General features: G+C 43.2%; 1 protein-coding gene across 2 annotated transcripts in view; it reads left to right on the top strand.

The window, feature by feature from the left end:
- Positions 1 to 719: 719 nt before the first annotated feature.
- MCF2L2 (MCF.2 cell line derived transforming sequence-like 2) overlaps positions 720 to 25,206 on the top strand; it is a 247,975-nt gene continuing 223,488 nt past the window's right edge. For both annotated transcript variants that reach the window (XM_004745499.3, XM_013052557.2), the window contains exon 1: positions 720 to 1,467. In XM_004745499.3, coding sequence (XP_004745556.2) covers positions 1,392 to 1,467 — 76 coding nt within the window. In that variant the 5' untranslated portion in view covers positions 720 to 1,391. The remainder of the gene's footprint in view (positions 1,468 to 25,206) is intronic.

Here is a 25,206-nt window from a genome sequence, read left to right as displayed (position 1 = left end):
CGTGGCATTCTTGCGACCAGATCCTCAGGGTCCCCTGTTGTAGAATGGGTTGAGGAACAACCTGACCCGATTCGCGTTTGCTTAGGCTTTGGCTGTGGAGTTCTGCGGCACGGGGTTAGTCTTTCGCTACCCGTCAGGTAGTATCTGGGGCCATCTGAGGAAGCTGCAGGACGTCGACTGCTGCGGGAGAGCGGCCCAGAGAAGGCGCTCCCGGGGCTGACAGGGAGGAGAGCCCCGCGTGGGGTCTCTGCCAGAGCCTTGTTAGGATGGAGCCTCGGCGCGCCTGACCGTGGCAGACGGAGCGGTGGCGCCCTGGAGTAGCTGCACAAAGGAAAAGGCCCATACGGCGGAGATGGGTGTGCGCACATGCGTGCCCAGCCCTGTCGGCGCACAGCCCGCGCTCCCGGCTCCGAGGGCAGGTGCGTCCAGCGCAAGCCGATTACCGCGCGAGACAAGCCCTGGGGTAGGGGCGGCCGTGCGAGCAGCCGGCCCGGCGGGATGGCTGCGCCTCTCCCTGTCAGCCCCCTCCTCGCTTCGGCCACTCTGCAGGCACCTGGCAGGCAAGGAGGGGAGCCGAGGCAGGTGCTCAGACCCCCGGTACCAGCAGGAGCTCCTAAATCGCTGTCTCCTCTCCCCAAAAGCGGCGAGGACGCGCCGTGAGTCGACCCACTCCCGCGGGCTCCGCGCAGGGCCAGGGGCGCAGCTCTCCACCTGGCAACAGACGGCGCTCGGGCGCGTGCGCGCTCCCGGAGGCGGGGGAGCCGTGGGCGAGGAGGCGGGAGCGCTGGGCGCGCCGCGGGGCGTGAGGCGGCTGGCGCGGAGGAGCAGGGTCCTCGGGCCGCCCGCCGCCTCCGCCCTCCCTTCCTCCCCTCCTCAGCTCCTCGGCTCCTGGGCTCCTCCGGCGCCTCCCGCTCCTCCGCCCTGTGCGCGCAGGCTCCGAGCTCCCTCCGCGTACCGGCGGAGCAGCCTTTTTCCTCACCCCACCGGAAGGCGGCGCCGAAGATCCGACCCACCGGGACAGCAAAGCCAGAGAGCGGGGCGCTCCCTCGGCCGGGGCAGCCCGACGCGCAGTTACAGCGGGATTTGGGGCGACTTGTTTTTCTTACGTCCACAATTGCCATTTCCCTCTCTCCGAAAGCCAGACGTTACGTTGGGAAAGCTGCTGGATTTTAGTCTTTGAGACAATCCCCTGAAGGGCGTGGCTGGCCGAGCGGCCCAGCAAAGTTGGCCTGGGCTGGGAGGGACTCGTTTCGTGCCTGAAGAGAGCGAGGAAGAGCGTGAGGGCAGCGCATCCTCGGGAGGAGATGTCTTTGAAACACCATCCGTGACAGCCGCAGGAACACTTACGTGTTGCTTTGTTTTGTTTACACACTGAGTGGCTTTTCGGTGAAATGCGGTTTTGGTTACAGGAAGAAATGGCCCCCCAGGAGCTCAGCCGGCGACTGGCCACAGTGATCACTCATGTCGGTAAATGGAGCTTCTTTGCCCCTTGCGTTTTATTAATGGAGGTGGGGGCGTAGTCTCTGGGGCGGGTCTCCTCCCCGCGCTCGCCGGCACTGGCAGCCCCCCGGCAGCGCCCTGCGTGGGAAGGCGGTGGGGTGCGGGCCGGGCGTCTCGGCCTCGCTGCTGCGGGGGGCGGCCAGTGCCAGGCATCCCTGGGGTTCTTTCTCCACGCCCGGCGGGGCCGGTGCCTTCACCAGGCAGGTGCCTGGTCCCCTGAGGGCTGCTGGGCTGTTAGGATCCGTTACCCGCGCTGACCCGGCGGGGGTGGGGAGTTGTGTCGCCGTTTACGAGATAACGAGAAGGAGAGGGAACTTGAGCGAGTGCAGGTGCTTTGCAGAAACTACTGCCTACCGCGGAGGCTTGTCCACAAGCCTGCGTAGTGAAACGCAGGTTACGGTGGAGGGTACGCAGCCTGGCGCCCGCGCGCGTTGAAACTAGCTCCTGGAGGTGTCCGCGCACTTGTGGTGATCCCCGGATGACAAGCCAGTGCAGCCTTTAGGAGACTGAGCCGTGTTAATCCTCTTCCGTTGAGTTAAAACAGGGCAGCAGAACATGCATGCCTTGCTCCTGCAATAAGGATTGTGGTGGGAGGACAGGCCCTGTTCAGTAAAGAGGGCATTGAGACAGTGGTACGTGGATTGCTTCTTAGCATTTTCTTCCCTCACATAAAAACACATTCAGGTAGAGATTCTTTGGATGCAGATGACTAGAATTATCGGCATAATTTTCAATGTTGGTCCCTTAATGTTGAGAACCTTCCATAATGCAAATTAGTTTTAAACTCTGGAAGTCTTTACTTCAGTGTTCTGCCCATTTGCTAAAACTGCCTTCTTAGTACTTATATATTATATATTGCTTCAATTAATGGGTTTTGTTGCTCTTTGAGCACCCGAATCCAATGTATTTAGTGCAATAATGATATACATCTTGAATGATACACATGTGGGGATATACTTTGTGAAGATGATTTATCTGGAAAGACCCAGTTTTGATGATTCATTAAAAAAAAATATTTCTGGTGCCAGCGTGGCTGTGGAACTGGTTTTTCTTTAAGACAGAAGGTCGTGGGGCGCCTGGGTGGCTCAGAGGGTTAAAGCCTCTGCCTTCGGCTCAGGTCATGATCCCAGGGTCCTGGGATCGAGACCCACATTGGGCTCTCTCCTTAGAGAGGAGCCGGCTTCCTCCTCTCTCTCTCTCTGCCTGCGTCTCTGCCTATTTGTGATCTCTCTCTGTCGAATAAATAAATAAAATCTTAAAAAAAAAAAAAAGACAGAAGGTCGTTAGAATCCTACTAGGGAAGGCTGAATGTCAAATGTTGCTGGAGGCAGGATGAAACAAACAGAATTTGGAGTTTGAAATATATTGAATGCTGAAATGATTTTGCTTGAAATTGTGCGTGCGTGCAGTTGCTGTGTAGGGAAAGAGCCGTGGACTGGGGGGTATGACTGTCTGGATTTGAATCCTTCCTGGACAAGTCATTCAGCCTCAGGCTAAAAATGGGAATCTTAAGAATTCTTTCCCACCCAGCTCGAAGCCTATTTGTAAGCTGATACGGGTAAAAGCACCATCTAAAATGTAATGTGTTATTGTTCATATTCCCATATGCCACTAAAGACCTTGGACAGATCACTGGGCCTCTCTCAGCATGAAACTTCCCATCTGTTAAGGGAGGAGGTAGATGTAGATGATTATTAAGGTTCCACTTATTTCTCTGGATGTGGGATCTTCTCAAAGATCTGGTAGGCAGTATTCCTTGGTGAACGCCAGGCTGCCTGTGGGGCCCAGGCTCTGGTATTTTCTCGCCTATCTTGCTCCTTCTTTTTCTAGAGTTCCATGAAGGATACAGACATGAATTTGTTGTAGTTTCTGCTGTCAGAGAGCTTCTCATGACCTCTGGCATTTGTGTGTCTCGCAGTGTTCCATATCCTCCTGTAATCTCACAAACCCGTGAAATAGATTATCATCCCTGTGTTACAAATGAAAAAATTGAGACTTAGTACATCTTTTAAGATTTCAGAGGTAATGAATGGTGGGCTCAGGACCAGAAGGCAACTGTCTAGATGTCTGTCTGGGGATCTGATTGAGGGGGCAGCCAGCCTTTACCTTCATGGAGAGTCTCACTGAATAACCAGTCTCACTGAGTAACCTAGCATCTGCGAGAGTGGATTGGCTCAGTGTTTGACTGTTCTTTTCAGGCATTTTCTTGCTGAGCAGCCTGAGGGGTGTGATGAGTTGGGAGAGGGTTGAGAAGTGCTGGGAGCAAGACTATGGTGAGAACACTCCCTCATTCTATACTAAACACTCAGCTGGGTAATAACACTGTGCTTCCATATTCACTCTGCCACCTCTGTGCCCCCAGCCAGTTCTTCCTCTGCTCTGCTTTCACAGTATCTTAGATTTGACAATTCAGATCTGGAATTTGTTGATTCAGTTTCTGAAATAATCTCATGGGTCTCTCTCCTAATGTCCATTCCCACTGAGACCTTCCTGTGACCCACTTCAGGACTTCATTCCTCCTGACTAACCATTGTCTAAGTCTTCTGCCTCTTCTTTGTTTGCCTCCAACTTATACCAGGAATAAACACACAGCATTTGTATTTTCTAAAACCCTTATTTATTTGAGAGAGGGAGAGACAGTATGAGCAGGGGGAGGGGAAGAGGAAGAGGGACCTCCATCTAGGAGATGGAACAGATGCTCAACTGAGCCACCTAGGCACCCCCTAAAACCTTTAATTATACCTCTACATTGTCATTCTCTGTAGCTTGGAGTATGAGCTCTTTGTACTTTATTTGGCACTCTTCTGGTTTTATCCCCTAATAATTAATATTTTTACATGTATGTTTCTTTATTCTTCTTTTACCTTCCTTTTACTTCTTTTTTATTTAAATTTTTTTAAATTTTTTCAATTTATTTATTTTCAGAAAAACAGTATTCATTATTTTTTCACCACACCCAGTGCTCCATGCAATCCGTGCCCTCTATAGTACCCACCACCTGGTACCCCAACCCCCCCCGCCCCGCTCCTTTTACTTCTTTTACATTTTTTTACTCTTCTTTACTCTTTACTCTTCTTTCTTTAGCTTTGTTCCACTATATTGTCTGACTCTCTTTCCGCCTCTAAATTTTTTTTAAAAGACTTTATTTATTTATTTGACAGAGAGAGAGATCACAAATAGGCAGAGAGACAGACAGAGAGAGAGATGAGGAGAAGCAGGCTCCCTGCTGAGCAGAGAGCCCTATGTGGGACTCGATCCCAGGCCCCTGGGATCATGACCTGAGCCAAAGGTAGAGGCTTAACCCACTGAGCCACCCAGGCGCCCCACCGCCTCTAAATTTTTGTGTCTGCTTTCTCTCCACCTGGAATGACCCCTTAATATATTTCTCCACACAAAAATAGTAAACACCTTTCAAGCTCAACTCAATGCTTCCTTCTCCAGGTATCTCTGATCCTGCCAGTGGGAAATAAAGACTCCTGCCTCTGAATTCCAAAGTAGATTTTGTTCTACTCTCATAACACCTCTCATTCTCTCCCTTGTGTTATTATGGTTGGTTGGTTTTTGTGTGGTTGTCTTATCTCTGCTCCTAGACTTGACATTACCAGTCTGTTGTTACCTAACAGCCTCCCTCTAAGGAAATGCAGAATAAGTGTTTGTTGAATAAATGAATGATTTGTTGTGCCTTGGGATGGACTTTGAGTATTGACTAATGCCAGGCAGGTTTAAAAAAAAATTTTTTTTTTAATTTTTTAAGGGCAATTCTGAAGTGTTTATAGACTTGCTTCCTAAATCCCATTTTTAAGTAAACATTAAGCCCCTTAAATGTTCTTCATATGATGTCATTCACTGTGGGGACCTCCTTTGAATTTTGTTAGTTTGTTGGATACCTGCAAAAAATATGCATCTCACATGTGGAAAGTGTCCAGACGTGTTTAACCCATGCAGTACGCGGTAGGAATATCCTTTTCCCTTTTTTCTAGACCATAGAATCACGTTGGTTCATTTACAGAATTTCAGTATCAAAAAAAGAGTAAAACACCAGATGGCTTCACTGGCAAATTCTACCAAACATTTAAAGAAGAATAAATACCAATTCACAACCCTTCTCAACAATAGAAGAGGAGGGAGCACTTCTCATTTTATCAGGCAAGTATTACCCTAATACCAAAATCATACGAAGATATTATAAGAATAGAAAACTATAGGCCAGTATCTCTTATGAATGTAGATATGAAAAGCTTCAACAAAATACTAGCACCAAATCCAGCAACATATAAAAAGGATTATACACCATGACCATATATGGTTTATCCCAGGCACACAAGGCTGATTTAACATCTGAAAATCAATTGGTGTCGTACACCTTATCAGTAGACTAAAGAACAAAAACTTCATAAGCATCTCAATAGTGACAGAAAAGTTATTTGACAAAATTTCATACCTTTTTGTGATTTACAAAATACCCGACAAGCTGATCCCCCTAAGCGTTTGTAATCAGATGGCAACTGGGGCAGTAGCTGGGGCTGTGTGGATGGCGTCTTGGTGTACCCTCATGTGGTTTCTTTTTCCATGGTGGCATCTCATCTTCCAGGTCCTCTTCATGTGGCCGTTTTCCAGCAGGGTAGTCTAGACTTCTTACCTCAAAGCTCAGGTCTCTGATGGGGATGAAGCAGAAGCTGCCAGGACTTCTTGATCACTGGGCTTGAAGTTCTGTGAAGTCACTTCCAAGTTCTTTTTGTTGGGGTGGTCCCAGGCCCAGCCCACATTCAAGGGGAGGAGGCACAAGTTCTTATTCCTGATGGCAGGATCCGCATGCCCCACCATGAGGGGTGGAAGTGTTAGTTGCCGTATCCATTTTCCATGGCTGCTATGATAAATCACCCCAAACTTTTTTTGAAATTTTTTAATTTTATTTTTTATAAACATATAATGTATTTTTATCCCCAGGGGTACAGGTCTGTGAATCGCCAGGTTTACACACTTCACAGCACTCACCAAAGCACATACCCTCCCCAGTGTCCATAACCCCACCCCCCCAAACCCCCTCCCCCCAGCAACCCTCAGTTTGTTTTGTGAGACTAAGAGTCACTTATGGTTTGTCTCCCTCCCAACCCATCTTGTTTCATTTATTCTTCTCCGACCCCCTTAACCCCCCATGTTGCATCTCCACTTCCTCATATTAGGGAGATCATATGATAGTTGTCTTCCTCTGCTTGACTTATTTCGCTAAGCATGATACCCTCTAATTCCATCCACGTCATCGCAAATGGCAAATTCATTTCTTTTGATGGCTGCATAGTATTCCGTTGTATATATATACACCACATCTTCTTTATCCATTCATCTATTGATGGACATCTAGGTTCTTTCCATAGTTTGGCTATTGTGGACATTGCTGCTATAAACATTAGGGTGCATGTGCCCCTTTGGATCACTACATTTGTATCTTTAGGGTAAATACCCAGTAGTGCAATTGCTGGGTCATAGGGTAGTTCTATTTTCAACATTTTGAGGAACCTCCATGCTGTTTTCCAGAGTGGTTGCACCCAGCTTACATTCCCACCAACAGTGTAGGAGGGTTCCCTTTTCTCTGCATCCTCGCCAGCATCTGTCATTTCCTGACTTGTTCATTTTAGCCATTCTGACTGGTGTGAGGTGATATTTCATTGTGGTTTTGATTTGTATTTCCCTGATGCCAAGTGATGTGGAGCACTTTTTCATGTGTCTGTTGGCCATCTGGATGTCTTCTTTGCAGAAATGTCTCTTCATGACTTCTGCCCATTTCTTGATTGGATTATTTGTTCTTTGGGTGTTGAGTTTGCTAAGTTCTTTATAGATTTTGGACACTAGCCCTTTATCTGATATGTCGTTTGCAAATATCTTCTCCCATTCTGTCAGTTGTCTTTTGGTTTTGTTAACTATTTCCTTTTCTGTGCAAAAGCTTCTGATCTTGATGAAATCCCAATAGTTCATTTTTGCCCTTGCTTCCCTTGCCTTTGGCGATGTTCCTAGGAAGACGTTGCTGCAGCTGAGGTCGAAGAGGTTGCTGCCTGTGTTCTCCTCAAGGATTTTGATGGATTCCTTTCTCACATTGAGGTCCTTCATCCATTTTGAGTCTATTTTCGTGTGTGGTATAAGGAAATGGTCCAATTTCATTTTGCTGCATGTGGCTGTCCAATTTTCCCAGCACCATTTATTGAAGAGGCTGTCTTTTTTCCATTGGACATTCTTTTCTGCTTTGTCGAAGATTAGTTGACCATAGAGTTGAGGGTCTATTTCTGGGCTCTCTATTCTGTTCCATTGATCTATGTGTCTGTTTTTGTGCCAGTACCATGCTGTCTTGATGACAGCTTTGTAATAGAGCTTGAAGTCCGGTATTGAATCACCCCAAACTTATTGGCTTAAAACAGCACAAATTCTTTTTATTACAGTTCTGTAGCTCAGACATTGAGACAGGTTTCACCAGGCTGAAATCAAGGTGTCAGCCAGGGCAGCATTCTTTTCTGAAGGTGCTGTGGGGAATCCTTTCTCTTGCTTTTTCTAGCTTTTAGAAGCTGCATGCATTTCTAGGCTTGTGGCCCCTTTCCTCCATCTTGCTCCAAAGCCAGCAACATCTGGCTAGTCTTTCTCGTATCTCCATCTCCATTTTTTTCTCTTTTGTCTTTGTCTTCCACTTTTAAGGATTCTTGGGATTACCCTGGCCTTCCTTATTTTAAGGTCAGCTGCTTAGCAGCCTTCATTCCATCTGCAACTTTAATTCTCTTTGCCATGTAACCTGACCTACAGTGTCTGGGCATTAGGATGCAGATATCTTGGGGGTGGGGGCATGGTTTGAAGGAGTTTTTCTGCTGTCACATATGCCACCTTGGAGACTAGTTACCTCATTGCTCCACCGAGCACTGGTGATGTGTATTGTGACTTATGCCTTTGAGTTGTTCATATTGGGATAGTAGGAAGAATAGTGGAATTTCATTTTTTTGGTAACCTGTGTCAAGCATAGGAGTTACTCAGATACATAGTGGCGATCTAAAGACTGAATGTATGCCATTGTGTTTATGATCTGAAATGCCGGATTTTGGTGAAGGGCACCAAGCATGTATTAACGAAAATGTTGTCATGATAATAACCACAATCCATGTTATAGAAAATGGTCATTCATTGTATTAGGATTTCTTAGAATCATTGTCTAGACAATATTGACTCTGGAGGTGACCATCTTTTCTAATGTGGAGAATGTCAGTGATGATTCGTGCCTTTCCAGATGTGAACTAAGACTGCACAGTCTTTGCCAGCAAACAGCTTTAGCCCATTACTTTCCCTTCAAGTCTTGGTTCCCTCACATGTAAAATGCAGATAATCCCCATCTCACAGGATTGGTAGAAGATGAATGTGTAAATAGTGCCTTGTGAATGCCTCGTTCTGTTGGAGGGAGAAACTGGAGAAGCAGAGATAATGAGAATGGCTTTACATACAAGGACAGCTTATCTACTTTGTTTTTTGTCCTAGTACATCATAGGCACCATCAGTGTCCTTCTCTTCCTCTTGGCACCCACCTTCTTGTGGGAGGCTGTTCCAGGGGGCTGAAGGCTAATCCTGACATGTTGCTTTAGAGAAAAGTATGTTCTCACTATCTGGGGCCACCTCTCTGCTTTCTCCTTTGCAGTGCCAAAAGCAAAACTCAGAAGCAGAACCCGATTACCTGACTCTTGGCCCTTGAGACACCCTCAATGTCTTCCCACTGGTGGTAGCAGGTTATAAAAACACAGGAGAGGGGAGTATTGCTACCAGCAAGCGTTCTTCCTCCTAGTCTTGGAGAGGACCTCTCCCATCATGATGGCTTCTATTTCCAGAGTGTCTGCAGGTTGTGACTGAGCTTATTAGCCAGGGAGTCTGATCTGCTTTCAACAGTTGCACTACTAAAGCTTTAGTCCTTCAGTTCACTGCTGGCTTCCAGACCAGAATTCTACACGGTCTGACCTTGAAAAAGCCTGTGGATTTAACAACCTAACCAAAGGCACAGATTTCAAGCAAGAAACTAGAAAGTCCAAGAAGAAGTGTTTCAACTTCAACTGTTTAGAAATATTGGCTAAATTTATTGATTGTTAGTTAGTTTTCATGTATGCTTCTGTATCTTTACAGCTCTGGAAAGTAGGCGTTATTACTTTCATTTTGAAGATGTCAAAACTGCAAATTAAAAAACAAGTTCAGTAATTTGCTTAAAGCCATCGTGTTACAAGAGATAGAGAGTCAGGATCTGTCAGATCTGATTTCAAAGTTTATGTTCTATTATACCAAGGCAAAAATTCTTACTGCTGCTTGAAAGTAATTTTTTTAAAAAGCTGGGTTTTTATGTTAATTTGGTATTGGGGAAGGATTTCTGCCTCGCCATCCCATTGTCTGCTCCCCGAGGACAGGGAGATGTCTGAGTCATCTGTATATCCTGAGGTTTGGCTCCGTACTTGGCACTGTTCATGAAAAAGCTCTTTCTTTTGTTTGTTCTATTTGAGTGATTGGAAAACATCCTCGTTTAGGTCCACCCACCTGCTAGCCTCCCTGGGTCTCCCTTTCTTCTGTCTAGGTCCCATTTGTGATTACTCTTTTTTTCTTTTTTTTTTAAAAAAGATTTTATTTATTTATTTGGCAGACAGAGATCACAAGTAGGCAGAGAGGCAGGCAGAGAGAGAGGGGGAAGCAGACTCCCTGCTGAGCAGAGAGCCCGATATAGGGCTTGATCTCAGGACCCTGAGATCATGACCTGAGCCGAAGGCAGAGGCTTTAACCCACTGCACCACCCAGACGCCCCACCATTTGTGATTACTCTTACCAGCAGTACTCTGCCTGCTTGTCTGAATCTCCAGGGCTTCCCTAAAGCCTGGCCTTCCCAGGAGCCCTTCGCGGGATGGGCCAGGCCAGGCCAGCCTCCCTGTCTTTTCTGAATGCCTATAATAGTTGGTATCCCTCTCATATGTGTTTTTGAGCATTTGACTACAGTCTAGCTTGGATTTTTCCTTTTTATTCCAAGTACTGATATATATTTTAGTTGTTGGTTGGACATGTTCTCAAGTCTTATGTAATAGCATAGGCATGTCTTACTTAAGGGTAGAAATCCCAACTAAGATTGCTTCATGGCCTGGTGGGCTAAATTAAACCCATTATAGGAGATCAAGAATCACATGTTAATTGGATGGAAAAGATGTCTTTATTCCCTGAATTTCCTCATCTCTAATGTAGGGTGATACTTTTATCAGTCCCTCTGTTTATTTTACAAGTTGGAATGATCCTATGTAGTGAAAGTAGTTAAACAGAAATCCTTTGAGGACTGTAGCAAAAGAGACTCCATGAGTATAGAATGACTTCAATTGTTTGCTTTATGGACTAGCAGGAGAAGCATGAGAAGGAGTGTTTTATTGATCCTCTAGTCTAGTCTAGTCTAGTCTAGTCAAGAGGAGTACTCTACTCGTAGGCCCCTAGTACTCACTAGAAACTGCAGCCCGAGTGGTGCAAGCTTGCTCTGCAGGGCACAGGTTGAAAAAAGGATGCCTGCAGGATGAAGCAGTGGGGCCAGCACAGCTGAGGAAGGGAGGCAGCGGTGGCAGAGGTTCTGAGAAGGCCTCCAGACTCCGGGCCTTCACTGTGACAGCGGCAGCAATTGTGAACAGCAGCCTTGAGGAGGGTGGAAGCGTGTGTCCTTCTCCTGAGGATCAGCCCCTGTCCTTGCCTCTTGCTTTGGGATGAGCCAGGGCTGTCCAGAGATGCTGGAGAGAAAGGCAGACTCCCTGAAGAGCCTGCCTCCTATGCAGTGTGCTTTGGAGATGGTGAAGCCATCATGTAGTGAGGGGCTGCTGCTCCACATTCTGTCACCGCTGTAGGTACGGAATGAAGTCTCATGACTCACTGGAGCTGGGCTGTGTTTGCAGGGGCTTTAAAATAATTTGAACCAGATTTTTGGGCAGACATTCTTTGGGAGAGTTTTCTATGCCTCCCCCAGAAGTAGGGATTTTTATTTGTTTTCTTTTAATCTTCTTCAAGCTGCAGTGGGTCTTCACCTGTACCCTAGAGTCCAGTTAAAGGGCTGCTAAACCCCTCCCTCATGCCCCCCCACCCCCCCGCATCTGAAGGCTTTTTCCACAGGGAGAAATAAGCTTTTCCTGGGCATCTCCTCTCCTCCTGGTCTGTCCCCCCCCCCCCAGAGGCTCTCTCCAGACTCCCGGCCTGCAACCACTCTAGGGAGAAGAGCCTGCAGGTAGCTAGGAGCTCCCCTTACATCCCGGCTCATGTTAGCCCATACTTAAACCTTCCACAATTCGTTTAAATCTTTTAGGTGATTTCTTTTTATTTGTTGATATAGGTTCTGGACAGGTTATAATTTTGTAGTTTATCTGGCTTTTTCTTGGTGTCAGGGTAAGAGCGAGCACTCTTTTCCAACATTCTGAGTTCCAGGGGGAAAGCAGAATGTCTCCTTGGCTTTTCACCTTATGTATATTTCACAGGGAAAATGTGCTTCATTCACAGAGCCTCCTTTCATCACGGTATTGTTACAGGCAAGCTACTAGGAACTTTGCAAACTATGTTAGTAAATTGGGTCTCAAAATTTTTCCTTTTTGTTTTCCCAGGTGGTGGGGATCTTGGATGTTAAAAAAAACTGCAGTTCACTTTTAAGAGTGCTCAGCTTGGGGGCATCTGGGTGGCTCAGTGGGTTAAAGCCTCTGCCTTCAGCCTGGGTCATGGCCCCAGGCCCCGGGTCCTGGGTCCTGGGATCGAGCCCCACATTGGTCCTGGGATCGAGCCCACATTGGGCTCTCTGCCCAGTGGGGAGCCTGCTTCCCTTCCTCTCTCTCTCTGCCTGCCTCTTTGCCTACTTTGTGATCCCTGTCTGTCAAAAAAAAAAAAAAAGAGTGCTCAGCTGGATGAAAATGCTTCCTCCCATCTATTATCCAGGAACTAGCTAAGCACAGGGATCTCTCTTGTCCAGGAATCATGGGTGTTAGGCACAGTTATCGGATGCCTGGCCCCCTAAACACGGCCTCCCTTGGCCTGCCTTGGCCAGGGGCCTACATTTGTGCTATAAAGGCCCATCTGTTTTTCTTATTTTTAAAAAAGGCATCAAGTAGTCTGAAATTTCTGCTGAATTAATAATTAATGTAGCTAATGTAAAAATCTCTGCTAGGATAGTTGAAATCATTGAGGATCAAAATGGAAATGGTCCTGCTTCTCTTGGGATTTTTCCTGAAGGGTAAGGCTGTTGTCATGTCTGATTCCCTCTAGATGTTAGTGAGTATGGCCCAGCCAGAGAGCCTTGAGCCTAGTCTGGCACCATGGACTAGCTCATCCCAAATGGGTGTAGGTTCTCTTTCTGCTTATTTTAAAAGGTAGGAATTGATTGATTTTAATGAATCTAAAAAGCAAGACTATCTCATTATCATAGACTTACTGAGTTCAAGCACTTATTTCTTACTAACAGGCAATAATGATTATAATAAGCTTTAGAGATTTTGGAATTTAACACACTGATGTTACTAAAGATGGTATATTTAATTCAGATTAACAAAGGACAAAATAGTTTGTTTTGTAGCACTCTGCTATTGGTGGCAAGGCCAGGCTTTCAACTCAGACAGATTTGGCTCCAGAATTTGAACTCCTGAGCACTATTACTCAAGTGTTCCATACTCTCCAGGCTATGGAGTATGGGAACCTCAAAATAGGAAGCTCCATGGGCCTCATCAACAAGATGTACAGTGGAGAACTGAGGTGGCTGGGCATCTCTCCCTGATGTTATCTAGTCTGGTCTCTGCTTCTCTATGGTGTCTGTAACATTCTTCTGCTTCTCTCTGCAGACTAGCCCTCTGTTCTTTTATCAATGAGTATGGACTCTACATGGTCACTCCGGCCAGATCCCCTTCCAGATCTAGAGAAATCACTAACTGATTATCAGTCTCTGGATCTGTCTGTACATAGTCTCTTTCTGGAGAGCCTGGTTGGCCCAGCTCAGAGGAAACTTAGACATTTCTGATCGTATCAGCTGTGGGTTCAGAAATTGGTTTGGTCTTGGACTGGGGAGGAAGTCCTCAGAGCAGAGGGCTTTAAGCTGTGCACTCACCTCTCAGAACAAGTGTGGTAACTTGGAAGGCACTTTCAACCTTTAGAATCAGTAAGAGTACTGGGCGCCTGGGTGGCTCAAGTGGGTTAAGCCGCTGCCTTCGGCTCAGGTCATGATCTCAGGGTCCTGGGATCAAGTCCCACATTGGGCTTTCTGCTCAGCAGGGAGCCTGCTTCCTTCTCTCTCTCTCTGCCTGCCTCTCAGTGTACTTGTAATTTCTCTCTGTCAAATAAATAAATAAGACCTTTAAAAAAAAAAAGAATCAGTAAGAGTATGAAATACTTGGACAGTTTTAAGGGCTAGCTCTGGGCAAAATAGAAACCACTCCCTTTGTGCACTGTACTGCTTCTTTCTTTGGGCTATATTCCAAGGCCCACTGCCTTTGTGTGGCCACCTGGGTACTTAGGCACCACAACTACATCAAGAAACCAACTGGTCAGTGAAAAGATTTTTGGAGAGTGCCAACCATGAGCAAGGCTCTGTGGCAGGCTTATAGCCTGTGAGCTGTTTGGAGGTTGAAGTTGTGAACTTCTGTGATTCAAGAAAGCTGTATACTAGATTTATGACTTGAGCTTGTTGGGAAGGAAGGAGAAGATTTAGGCTGATAGAGAGGGGAAAGCATTCTAAGTGGGTGGGGTAAGGGAATGGCTACTTTTGGTTAACTGCGCTGGTCTTCCTGTGCTGGGTGTCCTGTTTATTCCATTCTCTGCATAGAACTCACTGGACAACTGAGAAGCTTTAAGCTTTACCTTGAAAAAAGGAATGACCTCAAGCTGGAAGGTAGATCTATATATGGTATTTCACTTTCTTTCCTTCTGAATATAGATCCTTTTTCTGGGGGAGAGAAGTTGTAGAGGCTAGACGATATGGAAATAATATTAAAAATGATGTTGTCAGGTGCCTGGGTGACTCAGTCGGCTGAGCATCTGCTCTCGGTTCAGGTCATAACCACCAGGAGGCTCCCTGCTCTTGTGCGTGTGCTCTCTCTGTGTCAAATAAACAAACAAATAAATCTTTTAAAAAATGGTGGTATCATCGCCACCATTTATTTTAATGTCACATATTGTGCTTTAGCCACACTATTGATTTCATTAAATTTAGTCAGAAGTACAGTCCTTTTTTAATGGAGGAGAAATTTGAGGGTTAAGTAGATTAAGAAACTTGTCTGTGGTCAAACTGAGTGGAATTAAAAGTCAGGTTTGGCAGGCTTCAAGGCCTTGGTTTAATTTCTCATTACAGAAGAGCATATAAACCAATAAAGTATAGATGTGTTATTAGTGAGTTTTAAAAAATCTCTTGGAAAACCTAATGGAAGCTAAAAGCATTAATCCCCTGAGTGTAAGTATTTTACCCACCACTTGAAATGTTCATTTATTAATAGTCACTTTCTTCCAAATAAAACTAACATTAAAAATGTAGTGCCTGGGTTGCTTAGTGGGTTAAGCCTCTGCCTTCGGCTCAGGTCATGATCTCAGAGTCCTGGGGTGGAGCCCCGCATCAGGATCTCTGCTCAGCAGGGGGCCTGTATCCACCCCCTCCATGTCTCTGCCTGCCTCTCTGCCTACTTGTGACCTCTCTCTCTCTATCAAATAAATAAAATCTTAAAAAAAGGTGAAGATTAAATTTATAGTCTTTAAGTAAGCAAAAGTAATAAATGTGTAACACTTTGACAGGAATAAGCCTTTGTGAAAGAAGAAATTTTTAGGAGTGCTGTCTGCATGTACTTCTGGTGCTAACCACCAGAACCTTAGGGAAAAACAGTCTAGTAAAGTTATAACCCCCAGTTACAATGGCAAGGCAACAGCACATGCAGGTGCTTTTTTTTTTTTAGTACAGTAGAGCCACTGAGTCTAAAGGACTTTACTATGAGGGAGAGTCAAGCACAAAGTATACATAGGTGGACAAAGGACAGGTGCCCCACATGTTAGAGCACATTGGGCTAACATGCACATTGGGCATGTTAGAGCACATTGCCCAGCCTACGAGAGTTCCCTCTGGATTTCTTTGTCCAGGTGTCTGAGCCCAGATCATGTTCAGCTGAGGTTTTGGTTTGTGTGTCTTTTTGTTTGTTTGTTTATATGTTATCAGATCAGTCTAAATTCGTTTTAGCCCTTTTCTCTTTCTGTACCCAAGAAGGCTAGAATTAATTCAGTCACTGAGGGGAAAGAGTTCCTTCTGCCCTTGTCTCCCTCCTTATGTAAGGCCTGATTTGAGACTAACCACATTTACGGAGGCCTCCAGGGCTGGGCATGAGGGCAGGTGCTAGGGACGGGTGTGAAGGAGCGACTGTGACCCATGTGACCTACCCCACTGCAGCCCCACTGCTGTTCCCCAGGGACTGCAGGAGTGAAAGGTGTTTTCCTGGACCTTACAGTCTATGGAGGAGGCAGATGTTAAGCTGTAAGCTCCAGGAGGAAAATTTTGGGCAAAGTTAGCCATCATTCCCTAGTTCCTCCCTTTTCTCGTTGCACTTCTCTTCTTGTGGTCTTCCAGTCTCCCTGCTTCTTTTCCCTTCCATATTAGCTCTTTTGCTTTTGCATCTGGTTGATTTAGGTGTGAAACTCAGTTCTTCCTCAATATTTCAAAAGTCATGTACACAGAAGATGAGAGGGTTCAGGAGAATATTTTGAAGATGGGAGAGGAGACATTTATGGTCAGGAAACACAGACATTATGGTTTTTTGGTTTTGTTTTTTCTCTTGCCCATTCCATTCCGTTTCATTCCATTCCATTCATTTCATATGTTAGTCACCATACAGTACATCAGTAGTTTTTGATCTAGTATTCCATGATTCATTGTTTGCATTTAATACCCAGTGCTCCAAGCCATACATGCCCTCCTTAATACCCATCACTGGGCTAACCCATCCTCCCGCCCCGAAACCCTCAGTTTTTTCCTGAAGTCTATAGTTTCTCATAGTTTGTCTCCCCTTCTAATTCCCCCCACTTCATTTTTCCCTTCCTTCTCCTAATGTCCTCCATGCTATTTCTTATGTTCCACAAATAAGTGAAACCATATGATAATTGTCTTTTTCTGCTTGACTTATTTCACTTAGCATAATCCCCTCCAGTTCCATCCATAGACACTTTGAAATGGAGCTGGAAATATAAATTTTTATTTTTTATTTATTTTATTTTATTTTTTTAAGAATTTACTTATTATTTGACAGAGAGAGAGATGTGAGAAAGAGAACACAAGCAAGGGGAGTGGGAGAGGGAGAAGCAAGCTTCCCGCTGAGCAAGGAACTGGAGGCAGGGCTCTATTCCAGGACCCTGTGATCATGACCTGAGCTGAAGGCAAATGCTTAATGACTGAGCCACACAGGCACCCTGAGACATCAATTTTTATTTTATTTTTTCAAAAGATATTCTTTATTTATTTGAGAGAGAGAGAAAGAGAGAGGGAGAGTCAGAGGGAGAAGCAGACTCCCTACTGAGCACAGAACCCTATGCGGGACTTGATCCCAGGACTCCAGAATCATCACTCAAGCTGAAGGCAGTTGCCCAAACAACTGATCCACACAGGCGCTCAGAACATTACTTTTTAAAATGTTCTCTGGCCCCCCAGCTGCTGGGGGTTTCACCGGCCCCTGGAGTCACCTTTTCACTGGCTTCTTCCCTCCCCATTGCTCCCTTCACTTTCCTCTTTCTTGCTCCCTCACTGGTGAGAAAGCTCTGGTACAGGACTGGACTAGAAAGATGGCCCTCCTAAATTCCCCTACCCACATCCCTCTACTTGTCATTCGATTTGTTTCCATTACGGTATTTGTCCCTCCAGCAACCAAAAGAAGCTTTGCTTACAAAGGAGGAAAAAAAATCCCTGAGGCTGTAAAATGGGATTTAGACCTTGACTAATGGTGCAGAGATGAGAAGGAAAATTCCACTATTCACACTTGCTCTGCCCTTCAGATGTGGCATGAGCATTTTCTCCTTCTGCGCCTTGGGAAAACCAAAACTGATTTTAAAGAGAAAGATCATGTTCATCATTTCCTATGGCTTTGTGGTACAACCTAAAAAAGAAGTGGAAGAAATGAGAGAGGAATGAACATTATGTGGCTTTCATAAAAGCTTTAAAAATGGTTTATAAAAATAATACATGGTCTGTGTTTAAGGTTTGGAAGAGTCAATTTTAAGATGTCAATCCTTCCCAAATTGATCTATAAATTAAACATGACTTTAGTCCCAAGTTTATCAAGTTTGTTTTTTGTAGAAATCAACTACAGATTCTAAAATTTATAATCAATAAGAGGTACTACAGTAGGCAAAAATCATTATAATAGTCAAAATCTTTTGGAAAAAAAAAAAAAACAAAGTTGGAAGACTCACATTACTTAATTCCAAGACTTACTACAAAGCAAAGTAATCAAGATAGTGGGGTATTGGTGAAAGGATAGACAGAATGGAACAGAATAAAGAATCCAGAAATATTTCCAAATATGGTCAATTGATTTTAGACAAAGGTATGAAGCAATTCAGTGGAGTAAAGTGTAAAGGCAATTTCAACAAAAGGTGCTGGAACATTTAGACATCTGGGTACAAAAAAAAAAAATCTTGACCTATACTTCACCCCATACACACCAGTTAACTCGAAGTGGATCATGTACCAGGGCACCTGAGTGGCTTGGTCAGTTAAGCACTGCCTCTTGTTTTCTGTTCCGGTAGCGCTCTCAGGGTCACAAGATGGATCCTCACTTTGGCTTTGGGGTCAGGCTTCAGCTCAGGGGGAAGCCTACTTGGGATTGTCTCTCTCTCCCTCTCCTTCTGCCCCTCCCTTCTGCTCTTGCATGTGTGCCCTCTCCTTCTCTCTCAAAATAAATAATAACATCTTTTAAAAAAATGGATCATGTACCAAAATGTAATACCTAATTGGACTTAATAAAAATTAAAAATATTTCCTCTGCAAAAAACACTGTTAAGAGAATGAAAACATTACTCCCTGGGGAAAAAAATTTGGGAATCATATGTCTAACAAAATACTTCTATCCAGAATATGTAAAGAACTCTCAAACTCAACAATAAATGAAAATCAAAAACCCAACTTAAAAATAGATAAAAAAAAATTGAATGGATACTTCCCCATAGAGGATACACAGATGAAAAGAAGCATTGGAAAATATGCTCAACATCAGTAGTCATCAGAGAAGTCACACACCCAATAGAGTGGTTAAAAAAATGGCAATACCAAGTCATGTGATGATGAGAAGTGTCTGGATCTCCCACACAGTATGTTGGTGGAAGTGTAAAATGGTATGGCTGCTTAGAAAACAAGAATCTTTATGGAAGCGCTTATAGCAGCTTGATTCTTTATCACTAAAAGCTGGAAACAACCCAAATGTCTCTCGTCTGGGGAATGGGTAAACAATTTGTGGCACATCTGTACAATGGAATATTCAACAATAAAAAGAAGTTATTGAGGGGCACCTCGGTGGCTCAGTGGGTTAAAGCCTCTGCCTTTGGCTCAGGTCATGGTCCCAGGGTTTTGGGATTGAGCCCCACATCAGGCTCTCTGCTCGACGGGGAGCCTGCTTCCTCCTCTCTCTCTCTCTGCCTATCTCCTCTGCCTACTTGTAATCTGTCTGTCAAATAAATAAATAAAAATCTTTAATAAAAAAAAGAAGTTATATGCACAACATGAATAAATCTGAAATACATTATGCTAAGGAAAGACATGAGACATGGCATACTAAATGCCATATTATATGGCATTTGGAAAAGGTAAAACTATTAAAATGGAGTGGTTGCCCAGGGTTAAAAGGGCAAGAAGGTGGTGTGACTATAAGGGAATGATGGAACTATTCCCTACCTGATTGTGGCAAAGGTTAAATGACTCCATGCATTTGTCAAAACTCAGAACTGTATGTCAAGAGGAGTGAATTATACTGTGTATCAGTTTAAGAACAAATTTTATTTTTTTTAAAAGATTATTTATTTATTTGATGAGGAGTAGCAACGCATGAGAAGGAGGAGCTGCAGGCAGAGGGAGAAGTAGGTTCCCTACTGAGCAGGGAACCCCATGCAGAGCTTGATCCCAGGAACCTGGGATCATGACCTGAGCTGAAGGCAGATACTTAACGAACTGAGCCACCCAGGTGCCACAAGAACAGATTTTAAAAAACATTACTGAACAGAAAAACACAGGAAAAAAATGGATGCTCATTGCTTAGTATTTAGAAAGGACAAAAAGTACAAAGGAGAAAATCCATAATTCCATCTCCTAGTTACAATCACAGTTATCCTTTGAGTATATGTTCTTCTAGTTTTTTCCCTTTGGCACTTTTAGAGTTAAAATGATATCTCTCTTTATGTGTACCATGCATATTATATATGTAATGATGTGAATTCTGTTCTGCTTTTTAACACTATGCTGTAAATTAAGCCAAATTATAGAATGAGCAATTCCTTGTTATAAAACATTTCCATAAATAATATTTAAATAGATTTAGAATTTTTCACTACATGGTTATACTATGATTTATTTAAATATCACCCTGGTGTTGGTTGGATAAGTTGTTCCCAGTTTGTCAGGGTTATTTTTGCAAAAATTCAAGGAACATCTTTGCTCAGAAATCTTTGCACATATCTCACACATTCCAGTTTACCTTTTTTTTTTTTAAGATTTTATTTATTTGAGAGAGAGAGAGAGCATGAGAGAGAGCACGAGCAGGAACGAGGGTCAGTGGGAGTGGGAGAAGCAGGCTCCCCACTGAGCAAGGAGCCGATGAAAGACTTGATCCCAGGACTCTGGGATCATGACCTGAGCTGAAGGCAGACGCTCAACTAACTGAGCCACCCAGGCACCTCCAGATTGTTTTTTAAAGATACATTTCAGGCAAATGTAATTATTGGATCAAAAAGTATGAATATAACTTTTAAAATACATTTTGGTCAAATTACCTTCTGGGAAATTTATACCATTTTAGGGACACATCAACAGAGTGAGGGGATTCTTGATTTTACCGGATCACCTTATCAGCATTTGTGTTCCTCTGTTTCCTCATATGGCACATGTGGTAATGAGAGAACTACTCTTACAGGATTTTGAAGTGATGCATGTTAAGTGCATGGCACAATAGCTGCAATGTTGTTAGCCCCTCTTGGTGATATTATTTGAATTTTTGTTTGTTTGGTAGATAAAAGTGGTACAATAGTCATTTTAACAGAATTTTAAAACTTTCTAGTGAACTAGAATAATTTTTATCAAGTTTATTATTTGCTATTTGAATTTTTGCTCTGTGATTTGTCTGTGTGTTTTTGTGGGTTAAGATATTTTTGTGTAGGTTTTTTTTTCAGTGTTAAATATATTAAGCCTTGGTCAAGTTTGTAGCAGTTGTGTTTTTATTTTCCAGTGTACTTTTATTTTATCATTTTGTTTCTGATGACTTTTAACATATAAAGGGTTTAAGGTTTTATGTAATTATACCTATAAATCTTTTATTTTATGACTTCTATTGCTTTTATATCCTACTTCAATAAAGAATGAGTAAATAATCATGAGTTTTATTTTAATGGTTTTATTTATTTTTTACTTTTGTTTTTAAATCTCTAAGTGTATTTCTGATGTGATGTGAAACTACATTTTTTTCAGTAGCATTTATTAAATATTCCTTGATTAATTTGTAATGCTTCCCTTTCTACGTAAGTTATTTTAGAATGTATAATCCATTTCTGGGTCTTCCTGTTTATATTCTTCTATTTATTTTTGTGTCAGTTCCACATAATTTAGATTATTAGTGCTACATAATAATCTATATCTTTTAGGAGAAATTCCCTTTTTCTATCAATCATTTTTTTTTTAATTACTATCTTAGTAGGGGGAGGCGCAGAGAGGGGAGGAGAGGGACAAGCAGACTCTGCACTGAGCATGGAGCCTAATGTAGAGCTCGGATTCACGACCCTGAGAGCATGACCTGAGCTGAGACCAAGAGTTGGACACTTAACCAACTGAGCCATGCAGGTACTCCTTAATTATGAAACTTTTAAGACACCACAAAAGGTGGCTCAGTTGGTTAGGTTAGGCATCAGACTCTTGATTTCAGCTCAGATCATGATCTCAGGGTCCTTGAAGTCAAACCCCGTGGCAGCTCTGTGCTGCTGAGAGTGGAGCCTGCTTAAGATTCTCTCCTTCTCCCTCTTCCAGTGTGCCACCCTCTCACTCTTGCACTCTGTTTATCTCTCTCTCTCTCTCTAAATAAATAAATCACAAAAACATAATAGTCTTTCAAACCTTACTCATCACTTAACTCCAACAACCATGGACATTTTGCTATAGGGGTCAATAAAATTTATAAAAGTTTATAAAGGCAGTGCTCTAAAAAGAGTATCCAGGGACATGTTAGAAAGCTTAGGTATATGGAGTAACCCAGACAAAATAATTTTTAAAAATCTTTGTTAGTGTGTGTTAAGTTTACTCATGAAAGTAATCCATGTTTTCCATATAAATTACATATAGTACAGAAGGGTGGAAAGTTGTAAGTCAAAGTCTCCTTGTCCCCTGTAACTTTGGTTCCACTCCTGAATGGAAACCACTTATCTGTTCAGCATGCTTCCTCTAGGGGTTCCTCCACATGTATGTGACTGGATGTGGCAGCCCCCTTTCCCTGACTCAGAGGGAGCGAGGTGTCTCTGCTCCTCTAGGAAAGGGGAAGACCAGGAAGATGAGATGGTCTGCAGCCCTTGCAGCTCCTTGGTCACTGATGGAGTGTGGTGGCCCTGAAAGCTCCACCACCAAGAGTCCTGTTACTCCCTCTGCCCCCCTGGCCAACTCTGGGAGAAAGTCAGTTTAATCTCAGCAAATACATCAGGGCATTTGAATGTTGACTTAAAAAAAAAAAAAAGAAAAAGTCTAGTTCATATAAGGAAAAAATATCCCTCCCTTTAATATTACTTTGGTCTTAGTTCTGGTGAGATGACAGCCCTGATGCTTTCATGGTGTGGATAATTCAGATCCTTCTGGATCTTATAGGTGGCTACTTATTCTCCTTTTGCACTAATAGTTAGGAACAAGTGGGTGGCTTCAGTTCATTTTGTATCTGCTTCTCAGATACAAAACAATTTTATTTTAAATAGGTGTGAATCTAGAAATGCTAAAAAAGCTTTTTTTTTTTTCTTGTAGGGAGGCTGGATGAAATGAATAAATAAGAACATTCATCTTCCATTGCCTTTATTATTAAAATAATCAGCTGTTTTCCAAAAAGAGTTACCTAGTGCCCAGTTATTTCAGATTCTCTTGTTCAACACAAAGCATATATAGTCCTTTATCGGATATTTGATCTTGGTCAAATGGTAAAGGTCAGTGCACGGAATATAGGACTTGTAAGGGCTGTACAATTTGTTCATGTAATAGAGATTCAAATGTTATAAAGAAATTTTCCAAGATTTTACTGTCTGCCCTCTCCCTAGAGGTGCTTAAGCTGCAAAAATATAATTATGGTCATTGCTTAGTGTGTGCAATTGCATGCCCACTGCCATTGTCGATTTACATGGTTACAAAGATACCTCTTATATTTGTAGGTGTTGTGATGCCAGCCAAGCATTCATGGCTGTTCATATCTACATGAATGGGTAAAGAAGTTCATGTTTAGTAGGAAAAAGAGCTTCCATATGGGGAATCAGGCACTTTCCATATTGTTGGTGAAAATGAAAAGTGGCACAAGTGTTTTGGAGGGAAATTTGGCTATATATCACAGACCACTGTTTAAAATTGCATTGTTTGCTGCTTTGTATCAGGACTTTCAGACTCGGCTTTAACTGGAGGTAGCATGTTCACAATACCTAATGGTAGAGAAAAAAAGAGCTCTTCTAAGTTTTAGCATCTCAAATTATTTCCTCTTTTTTTTTTTTTTTAAAGATTTTATTTATTTATTTGGCAGACAGAGATCACAAGTAAGCAGAGAGGCAGGCAGAGAGAGAGGAGGAAGCAGGCTCCCTGCCGAGCAGAGAGCCTGATGCGGGGCTCGATCCCAGGTCCCTGGGATCATGACCTGAGCCGAAAGCAGAGGCTTTAACCCACTGAGCCACCCAGGGGCCCCTCAAATTATTTCCTCTTAATTTCTTCCTCTTAATTCTTAGGTATTTTCTTAAAGTACTTCACCTGCAGTTAACACTAATAAGGGATTGGCTCTGAGGATGGCTAAACAGAGCAGACTCTAATTTTTATAGTTTTTAAAAAATTTTTAATAAACATATAATGTATTATTAGCCCAAGGGGTACAGGTCTGTGAACCGCCAGGTTTACACATCTCACAGCACTCACCATAGCACAGACCCTCCCCAATGCCCATAACCCCACCACCCTCTCCCTACCCCCCTCCCCCCAGCAACCCTCAGTTTGTTTTGTGAGATTAGGAGTCTCTTATGCTTTGTCTCCCTCCCAATCCCACCTTGTTTCATTTATTCTTTTCCCACCCCCTAACCCCCCATGTTGCATCTCCACTTCCTCATGTCAGGGAGATCATATGATAGTTGTTTTTCTTCAGTCGACTTATTTCGCTCAGCATAATACCATGTCATCACAAATGGCAAGATTTCATTTCTTTTGATGGCTGCATAGTATTCTATTGTATGTATATACCGCATCTTCTTTATCCATTCATCTGTTGATGGACATCTACGTTCTTTCCTGGAGCAGCCTCTAATCTTAAAGGCTTCCTGGTATAACCAATTTGGGAAAACATTTGGCAGTTTCTTACAAATTAAATGTACAACTTTCCTTTGACTGAGCAATACCACTAGTTGGTGTTTATCCAAAAGAAATGCAAACATGTGTCCATGCAGAGAACTTTACATGAATGTTCATAGCAACTTTATTCATAACAGCCCAAATTGAAAAAAAAAAAAAACACACCTGGGTGTCTATCAGCAGGAGAATGGACAAACTGTGACCATCCATGCAATGGGATACAACTCAACAATAAAAATAAATGAACTTTTGATACAACATGGATAAATCCGAAAAGCATTATTCTAAGATAAAGAAGCTAGACAGAGAGTATATTCTGAACGATTACATTATATGAAGTTTTTAAAAAATTTAAGCTGAGTTAGCCAACTTATAATACATCATTAATTTCAGATGTAGTGTTCAATAATTTATCAGTTTCATATAACACTCAGTGCTCATCATGTCACCTGCCCTCCTTAATGCCCATCATCCAATTATCTTACTCCCCAACCCACCTCCCATCAAGTAGCCCTCAATTTGTTTTCTATAGTTAAGAGTCTCTCATGATTTTAATTCCTCCCTGATGACTTCCTATTCTGTTTTCCCTCCCTTCCCTAAGGTCCTCTGCCATGTTTCTTATATTCTGCATATGAGTGAAACCATATGCTAGTTGTCTTTCTCTGATTGACTTATTTCACTCAGCATAGTACCCTCCAATTCCATTGGCGTCCATGTGAATGGTTAAGTATTCATCCTTTCTGATGGCTGAGTAATATTCCATTGTGTGTGTGTGCATGCATATATACATACATATATATCATGTCTTCTTTATCCATTCATCTGTTAGTGGACTCTTGGCTCTTTCCACAGTTTGGCTAATGTGAATGTTGCTACTATAAACATTGAGGTGCAGTTGCCCCTTCAGATCACTACATTTGTGTCTTGGGGTA

This window comes from Mustela putorius, unplaced genomic scaffold (genome assembly GCF_011764305.1).
Source record: "Mustela putorius furo isolate JIRA1106 unplaced genomic scaffold, ASM1176430v1.1 tig00003834_pilon_pilon_pilon, whole genome shotgun sequence".
NCBI classification, from domain to species: domain Eukaryota; kingdom Metazoa; phylum Chordata; class Mammalia; order Carnivora; family Mustelidae; genus Mustela; species Mustela putorius.
Note: the sequence above shows the minus strand (reverse complement) of the source record. Positions and strands in the feature narration are given on the sequence as shown.